At 38.4% G+C, this 10,264-nt stretch overlaps 1 protein-coding gene across 2 annotated transcripts in view; it reads right to left on the bottom strand.

Annotated features, from left to right (window-relative positions):
- The window catches only part of wdr25 (WD repeat domain 25), a 53,119-nt gene that overhangs the window by 42,402 nt on the left and 453 nt on the right, over positions 1-10,264 (bottom strand). Inside the window, exons 1-2 of one of the 2 annotated variants that reach the window (XM_069916434.1) lie at positions 9,760-9,958; positions 7,029-7,771 (exon numbers count right to left, since the gene is read on the bottom strand). In XM_069916434.1, coding sequence (XP_069772535.1) covers positions 7,029-7,739 — 711 coding nt within the window. In that variant the 5' untranslated portion in view covers positions 7,740-7,771; positions 9,760-9,958. Of the gene's footprint in view, positions 1-7,028; positions 7,772-9,759; positions 9,959-10,264 lie in introns of those variants that run through there. The other variant, XM_069916435.1, reaches the window with a different exon arrangement.

Consider the following 10,264-nt stretch of genomic DNA (forward strand, 5'->3'; position numbering starts at 1 on the left):
GCCCGCATGTCATCCTTGGATACAGACAGGAGAGGATCATCAGGGGACATGGGGATGCGCAGTGGTTTTTCCTTGAGTTTATGGTCGAATCAGGCATAGAAGGCATAGAGTTTGTCAGGAATTGAAGCTTTGTTATCTCCTACTGCACCGGATTTTGTTTTGTAGCAGGTTATGTCATTTAGGTCCCACTGCAGCTGTTGGATATTCCTCGTGATTTCCATTTTTGCCCAAAAACTGGCTTTCTGCAGGTCATACTTGCTCCTTCTTTAGTGATCTGGATCTCCAGACTTAACTGCCTTTGATCTGCCTTTCAGCGGGTTCTTGATTTAATTGTTCATCCAGGGTTTCTGGGTTGGGGAAAACCCTGAACAATTTGGTGGGGATACACTCGTCCACAGCTGTTTTGATAAAGTCTGTGACAGCCCTGGTGTATTCATTCAGATCTTCTGCTGAATCATTGAACACAGCCCAATCCATTGAATCAAGGAAGTCCTGCAACGATTTTTTCAGCCTCCTGCAAGTACCTTCTAGCTGTCCTGATCTCCATAGCCTCTCTTTTTAGGTACTGTCTGTTTGAAGGCAGAAGAACAGCCAGATGATCTGACTTGCCAAAATGAAGTCTCGATAAAGAATTGTAGGCTTTCCTTACCTTAGTTTAGCAGTCATTGAGTGTGCTGGGACCTCTGGTATAGCAGGTTACATGCTGATGTTAGTTGGACAGGGTTTTCTTGAGACAGGCCTGATTAAAATCTCTAAGATTTGAGGTGCGCGTCAGGACGGACCATCTCTTGTTTACTGACTACATCATGCAGCTCCGCAAATGCCTGTTTGTAATCAGGAGGGATACAAACTCTGGTGAGAGATTCTGATGAGATCTCTCAGGGTAGCTAGAAGGGTTTGCATTTAATCAAGATTTGTTCTAAGGCAGTAGAGCAGGAGGTCGGCATAAACCCAGTATGTCTGTAAGATGTAATATCTACAAGACATGGTAGAGAGCAGTTTAAAATTTTGATCTTTAAAAACCTCAAAACCTCAAGGTGTGACAGAATTGTGTTATTATTAATCTTTAGGAAAATTATGTGGGTGGACAGGGACAAAGACACTTAAACACAGAACACCATTTTGAAAGTCAAAATGCATTATTCAGTGGAAGCTGTGTAAATAGCCATAAAAACTGGAGTGATCGTCCATTGAACTGTTGAAGACAATGATATTTACTCAGAGAAGAACCTGTATACACACAGCCATGCTGTTGGTTGGTCTGGGCAGAAGCACTTTTTCGTTAACTTTTAGAAAAGTTGAAACTTCAAACATTCAGAGAGAGAGAGAGAGAGAGAGAGAGAGAGAGACTTGTATAATCTGTATAAACAAGCAGGAGGCCATCTACCATGATTCATGCTTTTGGAGAAATGAAACAGAATCCAGCAGTGATGTAATGTGATTATGACAGCAGGAAGGCATCTTTAATATTGCCTAGTTTCATCTGAAGTCAGAAAGAAATCCTGTACCCTTCAGCAAAAGATGTCCTATTGTGATGCTCTCATCATCATGGGAGATACATGGAATCAGTAGTCATGAAGAAAAGCCACTTCACTAACTCTTTATCAAGAGGGCAGTTCTCTCATATCCATTTTTAAATGGTCATTTCATGTAATCCTTGCCTGGTTTTTTTTTAGTCATCATGTAAAACAAGTTCCAAACCTCCATGCAAGAGAGGGGGATATGTGGAAAATCATTCATATGAAGAAAAACATCTCTACAAGAAGTTGTAAATTTTGAGAACAACAGTAAACTTATTGAGTTTCAACACAAAAGATTTGAGGATTGAGCTTTAAAATGATCTTTTCAGCATTATGTCTGAACTGTAATGGTTTATGGATTTGCCACACACACACACACATATGGAGTGGGTTTAAGTTTAGAGTTAAGTAAGATTTTATATTATTAATTAAAAAAATGATTGTTTTGAAGATACCACTGTCTTGGTGAATTTCTATTGCTGCTGGTCTAGGTTGAAACACCACCCTCTTCAGACAACAATACTGGTAGACTCCAGTGATCCTCTCTGCCATTCTTGTGGTCCTGTGGATTGACCTCTAATTTATTTCTCTGCAGCAACCATACCACACTGTGAACCAGTTGGCCAGGATGCTCTCCATTGAACTCCTGTAAAAGGTTGACATAATGGTGGCTTTAGTTTTCTCTGGAAGTGAGTCGCTGTTGCACCTTCCTGACATTTTGAGATGTTGAATGTCCATGATAGGTCACTAGTTAGATGAACACCAAGGAACCTGGAACTCTCCACTCCAGAGATGTTGATCTGTAGTAGTGTGTAGTCATTCCTGATCCTCCAGATGTGCACAATCATCTCTTTCATCTTGTCCACATTGAGACTCAGGTTGTTACTATCACAACATATCACAAGATTTTCCATCTCTTCTCTGCCACGAAACTCATCATTGTTGCTGATGAGGCCAACCACTGTTGTGTCATCTGCAAACTTGATGACACAAGAGTCATTTGCCTCAGCAGCAACAACAATGAGTCATTTTAACATCAAAGCCCTGCTTACTACAACCCATGCTAGCACCAGAATGAACATAAATGAGATCTGGTGCGAGACCCTACAGGGAAGTGTTAGGTGATGCATGTTGATAGAAAGAACAAGGAGATACAATATAGACTGAATGGCACAATGGTTGCACAAAAACAAAATAACTTTTATGTTTCAGTGCATTATTCTTTAAAAGTAATTGGACATATTGAGAGAATTGTTAATAAATAAAGAGATCCAATATTTCCCAGAGAGAAATAGAGAAGTGGAGAGATTATGTTGAAGAACTATAAAACAGTGGTTAGATCTCAATCAGAGTACAGCATCCATTTCTGATCACTTTAGGAACAACGTGAAAGGGCAAGGAGGTTTACCCAAAAGGTCCTAGGTTGAAGGATTTCAACTACAAGGTTAGGGTTTAAGTAGCTCTGATTGATTTCCCTAGTACAAAAAAAACTGAGGGAATCTCAATACATGTTAACAAGAATGTGATAGCGTTAGAAAGGGCAAATAGAAATAAGCAAATGGGTCATGTTTAAAGTGATGGGCAAAAGATACTGAACAAAAGAGAATTAAATAATTGCTTTTGGAAACTTAGTGCCTTCAGTGTTTCAAGGAATAGAGTCAATCTAGACTTCCAAGAAGAGTTAGATATACATTTGAAGGAAATGGCCTATTGCCATGCTATATGTCTAAATTTAGACAACAATGAGGAAAAGCAAGAGATTGGGACTGATCAGACCACACTGTACAAGACCAACAAGAACTTGATTGGCTACAAGGTCCCCTTCTGTGTCACACCAATTCTATTCCAGAAATTTGGCCGATATATACAAAGAATACTGTTCCGATACAATGTTATTATTTATTTCACAGTATTTAGTCACAGCAACTGTAAACATTTATCTATTCATTTATATTATCTCTTTTTCTCTCTATGGCATATTGCAGCAATTTAGTTTGCTCATGGTGTTTATGTATCTGTGGCTGCATCAAGGAAGAATTTTGGTGCATCTGTACATTACATTTCCTTTTTGTGCTTCTTCAGAAGGGCTAAATTAGATGGGCAAGCTGGAGTTCTGAGCAGAGATAGGAGCTAATATGTACTCAATGAGAGCAAGTCTGGTAGACAGGATAGGCAAGAGTATGGCAAAGTGAGAGCAAAGCCCTATAGTTTGAAGTGCATTTATTTCAATGCATAGAGGACAGATGAACTTGAACATGGATTGGTTCAGGAAACTGGCTGAGAGGAGGGCAAGACTAGCAGTTCATCATTCCAGGCTACGGATGCTATAGGTGTGAGAAAAGAACAGGCAAGAGGAGAGAAGAGTAAGGGTTGCATTTTTAATAAGCCCAGTCATAGAAGTGACAAAAGATGATTATAGATATTAAATCCTCTTCCTCCAAATTTACAGATAAAGCCTCTAATTATGACAACTCTTACTAACCAGGGATAAGGAGACACTTTAATAGAGTCACCCCAATGGCAAGCAGCATCAGCCAGCTCTTCATCCTGGGTGACATCATTGCTGTTTCATATAGCTTTATTCAAACAACTGCTACAACCAAAAGAACACCAAGGCATTCCACTGGCAATATTTTCTCCCATCTTCCCTGCATATTTAACAAGTCGTTAACAATACTATACAGTAAAACCCCTGGTATCTGGCACCTATGGGGATAGGGAGATGCCGGGTAAATGTATTTTCTGGTTGGTTGAGACTTACTCTTACAATACCTAACCAATGCATCTGCATAAAGAATAAACAGTTGAAAAACAAAAGACAAAAATACTATACTTACACTGATCAAACTTCACTTGCATGAATGTATAAATCTTAAAGCATTTTACTTTATTTTTTTCAGTCACATTCTTTGAAACTTTTAACCATTGCTGCATCTACAGGTTCCTCTCCCTTCATGGAGCCGCCCAAAAGATGATTATAGATATTAAATCCTCTTCCCCCAAATTTACAGATAAAGCCCCTAACTATGACAACTCTTACTAACCAGGGGTAAGGAGACACTTTAATAGAGTCACCCCAATGGCAAGCAGCATCAGCCAGCTCTTCATCCTGGGTGACATCATTGCTGTTTCATATAACTTTATTCAAACAACTGCTACAAGCAAAACAGGACCAAGGCATTCCGCTGACAATATTTTCTCCCATCTTTACTGGTTACTTCAGAAAGTGTTTACTTTCATAATGTTAAACATACATATTTTTACCTCTTATTTTAATCTCATTTTTGTTTTTAATTTATTTTCCTCAATTTTATTGCCAGTTACTTGAGACTGCTGGTTGTTTGAATTCCAGATACCCGGGGTTTTACTGTATTACAATTAAAATTACAGGTACTAGACATGCAGGAATACAAATGACATCATTTGCACTCCAACAAAAAAAATATCTGGTTCATTGTACTTTTTAAAAAAAAAATTAATGTTCCCACCTCATGCTCATTTTTTACTTGGATTAAGCTTCTATTAAAAGGCAAAAGATGGGTCGACATTTTGAATTCCTCATGAAGGGGGCTTATCTCAAAACTATTTTTTTGCCCTCCACGGATCCTGCCTGACCTGATTTCCTCCAGCATTTTGCATGTTTCTCCAGTTTTTTTTAAAAAAAGCATCTGTAGTCTCTCTAGTTCACTATATAAATAGATATGTGTAAAGCAATCCCTGCACCATAAATATGAACAATTAAAACATCTGCTTTAATAATTATATTGATGAACAATCACTAAATAATATACCTATCCTGTAACTAGAAGTATAAAATTTAAAGACAATGCGATTGGCAATACCAATGTTTTACTAATACTTCAGTAATAGAGGAATTCAAAGAAGGAAAATAATAAATAAACATTAATGAAATATTTATAAAGGCTGTATTTCCATTGACGCGCATTTGAATTTGGTCAAAAAAGATCTTAATAACTTATATCACCTAATATAGGTACAGTAACCCTTATCCGAAAACAGAAAATTTTTTTCATCTGTCAACCTTTAAGGTGATACATAATAGAGTTCAGAAATCCCGATCAGAGAACAGGACATAGCGGACATAAGTAGTGCATTATTATCCGAAATCAGATTCTCCAAATTCTTAACTTATCCAAAATTTTTTTTAATTTCATATAAATGAGGATATCCAAAACACATCAGAAATCCTCATTTATCTGAAATTTTTTTCAGGACCCAACTGACCTCGCAGATTGAAAAAAAAAAATTCACCCAACATGAAATTAGATAGTTCTTGTTTCTCCCTCTCCTCTCTCATTCCATTTCTTCTTTACCTTTGAAACATTAAAGTGAATATTAAAATGATTTAGAATTAAAGTGAATTAAAATACAAAATGGAAGCCTGATGCTTGAAAGATTAAGGGTGCACACAAGAGTGTTACAGACTGGTACAGCCTTCAGGAGGAATCAGCAGATGGCTTTGAAATGTAGGCAGTAGATAAAGGATTTGTGTTTTTGCTCAATGTGGAGTAAATGTAATTCAGTGTTCTGTAACAACCTTAATATAGGGGAGGGGAAACAAGGGGTGTAACTTAACTTATATGTAGAATAATGATGTAATATTTTAATTCAATTTGTTTATTCGAGTGTATAAAATTTGATGCATCCTTTTGTTTAGGAGGAGACCCCAGGAGACTGCTTTCAAGGCAGAAAGTAGGAGGGGTTCTCCCAGTTAACTGTACAGGTTCTGTGTGCTGTGTTCTTTGCAGTGGGAAGCATCAGTTTCACTACAGTACCTTCCCCTATTTACTTTTTCTCTCCAACTCTCCTTCTCAAACTGCACTGTCTCCCAGCTGCAAGTGGTCAGAAGCATCCCTTCTCCCAGTGGGCATCATCAAGAACCACCACCCGGGCAAGAGTTCAGGTTCAGTGGTGTTCCCTCCCTGGCACACCAGAGGGAGCTCTGATGACTAGGAAGACAGGAACATATTGATTCACCAGCAAGTGTTCCACCAGCCTGAGAAGCCTTCCTGGGGGTCAGTGGCAGCGGTGTGCACTTGTTGGGGATCGGCTATGGTTGGGAGGTCTCGGTGATCAGTGGGGGCCAGCATTTTTCTGGTGAGAATTAAACATTATTTTAATGCTTAAAAAGCCTTCTCTTGTTGTTGTTTCAACATTGATACAAGTGATTTGTTGTTGCTACTGACCGATTTTTTAAAAATGACCAGTTCTCCAAAAAAAAGTTTATTCAAAATAGGCCCGGTCCCAACCATTTTGGATAAAAGGAGTTGTACTGTACATCTACTTCAGTTAATTTGTGCATATTATTGTATTGTGAATACATGCATCTTTATGTCTTAGTGAATTAGTGCATTTTTTTTAAATGGTGTTCCAAAATCCCAAAAAATCTGAAATCCAAAACACTTCTGGTCCCAGGCATTTTGGATATGGGGTACTGTACCTGTAATACTAAACATCTATTTCTAAATGCATCAGGCAATGCTCTACCTTTATGGACTTATCCATGGAGGCAGAGAGCAGTAAATGGCTGTGTTGCTCCACAGGGCACCAATGTATTGTGGTTACTGGTCCTTTGTGCTGAGACATCTGAAACACCAAACGCTTTGGAATGTTTGAGGTCCTGTGCTGGTTTTCCAAATAGGGCTTTATGAAGTCCGAAACTTTGTTTAGGAGACCTCCTTGTGCTGTGCAATCTATTTCGGTGTTTAAAATTCCTGTGCTTTCTTGAAGCTCTTTGCTTTGATTATTTTTAGCCTCTTTTGGCCTCAATCTTTTGGGTATATAAGGTTTAATATTTTGAGAAGCAGTCATTGAGTCTTGAAACAATCTTTTATGAGCTGAAGTAACCATCTTTCCAGTCCTGCCAGATTTCTGCACCAGAGACAATGGATTTTCAAGGTCATCTTTCGAAAATTTAAACAATGTCTCATCATTGAAAGTCATCACTGGAGGGCTGGAATGTTTCTGTGCACAATTTGGTGTACTGTTCAAATTGTATTCCATATTGCTACCAGAAGCAGCATTTTTGACCTTAAGACCACATACAGATGATTCCAGTCTTGTCGTAGATTGAAATACAGATTGAAGTTTAAAGTTAGAACTAGCAAAATCATCTTTTCTCCGAATACACTTAATTTCCTCATTTTTGTCATTCTCTGTCTCAGAATCAGAGGGATCATAGGAAACCAGCGTCTGCATCCTGCTTCTGGCTGTGAATGTGTTGGAAGTTCCTGCAACACGTTTATAAATTAAAAGAATTAAATTATACCCTTAGATATAAATTTAAATTAAACTTTATTTTTTTAAATTATGAATTTAGACATACAAACTGTTAACAGACTCTTTTCGGCCCTCGAGCCCATTGCCACCCAATTACACCGAATTGACTTTCAACCCCCCTCCCCTCCAGTATATTTTGGATGGGAGGAAACCAGAGCACCTGAAGGAAACCCAAGCAAATTTCTACTTCAATTTATTTTTCCTCAACTGTATTCAGTCGTTATTCTCCAAAATGTTATCATGCAGTTTTAAAATATGAATTCTTCTCCCCAATGTAAAAAAATATCTGAAGTTAATTGAAGGCCAAAAAATATTTGCAATATCAAGCAATTATGGTTCAGCAATCAGAATGTCCCCCCTGAAACAATACTCAATTGCTGAGTTGTTATAGGATCAAAGAAAGACATGGCTATATTAAAATATTTGCAGATCTCTTATTTAAATATATTCCAAAAAGAGAGATTGGAAAAATCCACATGAAAATTGGCTTCTGTCCAACTCCATTATAGGGAAGCTTTGGGGGCAAAAATATAGATAAAATTAATATTCACCTGGAAAATGTTATTGATTTAACAAACGAGAAAAAATATTTCTTCTATAACAATTTTTAAAGTACATTGATAAAGGAAATATAACGATGAAATACCACAATATGTTTCTTAAATAATTTTGAAAAATAAATATTTCAAGAGCCCTGCTAAACGAAATACTGTGGACATTACAAATATAGTTTTCCAAAACATGGCTTGATAAAATAGAAGAGGATTCTTATACAATTTTGAAAATGTTTAGGTCATGTCAGAGAGATTAGTGTGTCTGCATGTAAAAATAATAATTCACTATTTACATCATAGTATACAAAACTTAATCTTTCCTTCCAATAAGCATAAAAATATTCACCCAAGGGGGATAATGAGAGAAACAATTTAATTGGAGAAAAAACACAATAGAGAGGCATCAGACCCACACTATAACTCCTAGCAAAAATATTTTAGTTGTGCACACTTACATTTTAGTAATGGTAAACTTGATTTTTATATTTAAGATGAAACCTAAATCCTGCAATTCACCCTTCTCCAATTGTGACAAGATTATAAATGACATCTGTAATTTTAACCTAGCTAATTATCCTCCTTGTTTTACTTTATCTGAAGATAATATTCAACAAGTCATAACTTGTCATGTGCAAATTAAATGAACATTGTTAAAGCTACTGATACTATTTAGATTTGGGGATACAGCTGGATAACAAGTATGTGAAAAGAATTGAAAAAGTGGAGTTTGTAAACTGGCTGCCTCATGACAGAGACAAAAAAAAATTGATTATATGTTTTGAGCCAATAGAAAAGGACAAATTATGCTTATATTACAAGTACATCCCACTTTTAAAATTGATCATTTTACATAAATACAAATTCATTAAACCAATGAATGGTTGGTCTAATGTGCCATTATGAGGGTAGTTTACCCATGGGGTCAATGCTTAAGATTTTGTGTAAAATTGCTCATGATGCTTAATTTGTCATTCAATAATAAACACACACTAGGCAAAATACTGATCACACCAACAAAAATTGGTAACATATGCATACATTTATCCCCAAAATGAAGAAAATTAAGAATTAATTTTTTAACTGCAAGGGCTTCCAGAAACATGGGATTAAAAATAAATCTATGTGGTTTTTAAAGAGTAAATACAATATTTTCCTGGCGATCAGACAAGGACAAACAAGAAAGTAGATTAATGATCAAGGCTTCCATCTAAGTAAATTTGCTACATCTCTGTCCGGAACTAGGGGAATCTTTCACTGAAGAAGCAATATTTGCGGAAGAGCAGCAAACTCTGTAGGACAGTCGGTGAAGGGAGAGCAATTTTACAACATACGCAGCACTTCGACAAAACAAATTACCCGCCCATTGGCCATGGAAACTCACTTACCTGTTGACAGAAATAGAATAGACCTCCTCTCAAGCTACGCTATGAACAAAAGCATCTCCTTTCTCACTGCCCTCACTCCGAGGCGGATTCACCAGCTTCGGGCTCCCCCCGGGTCCGCACTATTCGGGTCCCCCCAGGTCCGCACTATTCGGGTCCCCCAGGTCCGCACTATTCGGGCTCCCCTCCCCCAGGGTCCGCAATATTCGGGCTCCCCTCCCCCCGGGTCCGCACTATTCGGGCTCCCCTCCCCCCGGGTCCGCACTATTCGGGCTCCCCTCCCCCCGGGTCCGCAATATTCGGGCTCCCCTCCCCCCGGGTCCGCACTATTCGGGTCCCCCCCACCCCGGGTCCGCACTATTTGGGCTCCCCTCCCCCCAGGTCCGCACTATTCGGGTCCCCCAGGTCCGCACTATTCGGGTCCCCCCCACCCCGGGTCCGCACTATTCGGGCTCCCCTCCCCCGGGTCCGCACTATTCGGGCTCCCCTCCCCACGGGTCCGCACTAT

This window comes from Narcine bancroftii, chromosome 2, assembly GCF_036971445.1.
Source record: "Narcine bancroftii isolate sNarBan1 chromosome 2, sNarBan1.hap1, whole genome shotgun sequence".
Classification (NCBI taxonomy): domain Eukaryota; kingdom Metazoa; phylum Chordata; class Chondrichthyes; order Torpediniformes; family Narcinidae; genus Narcine; species Narcine bancroftii.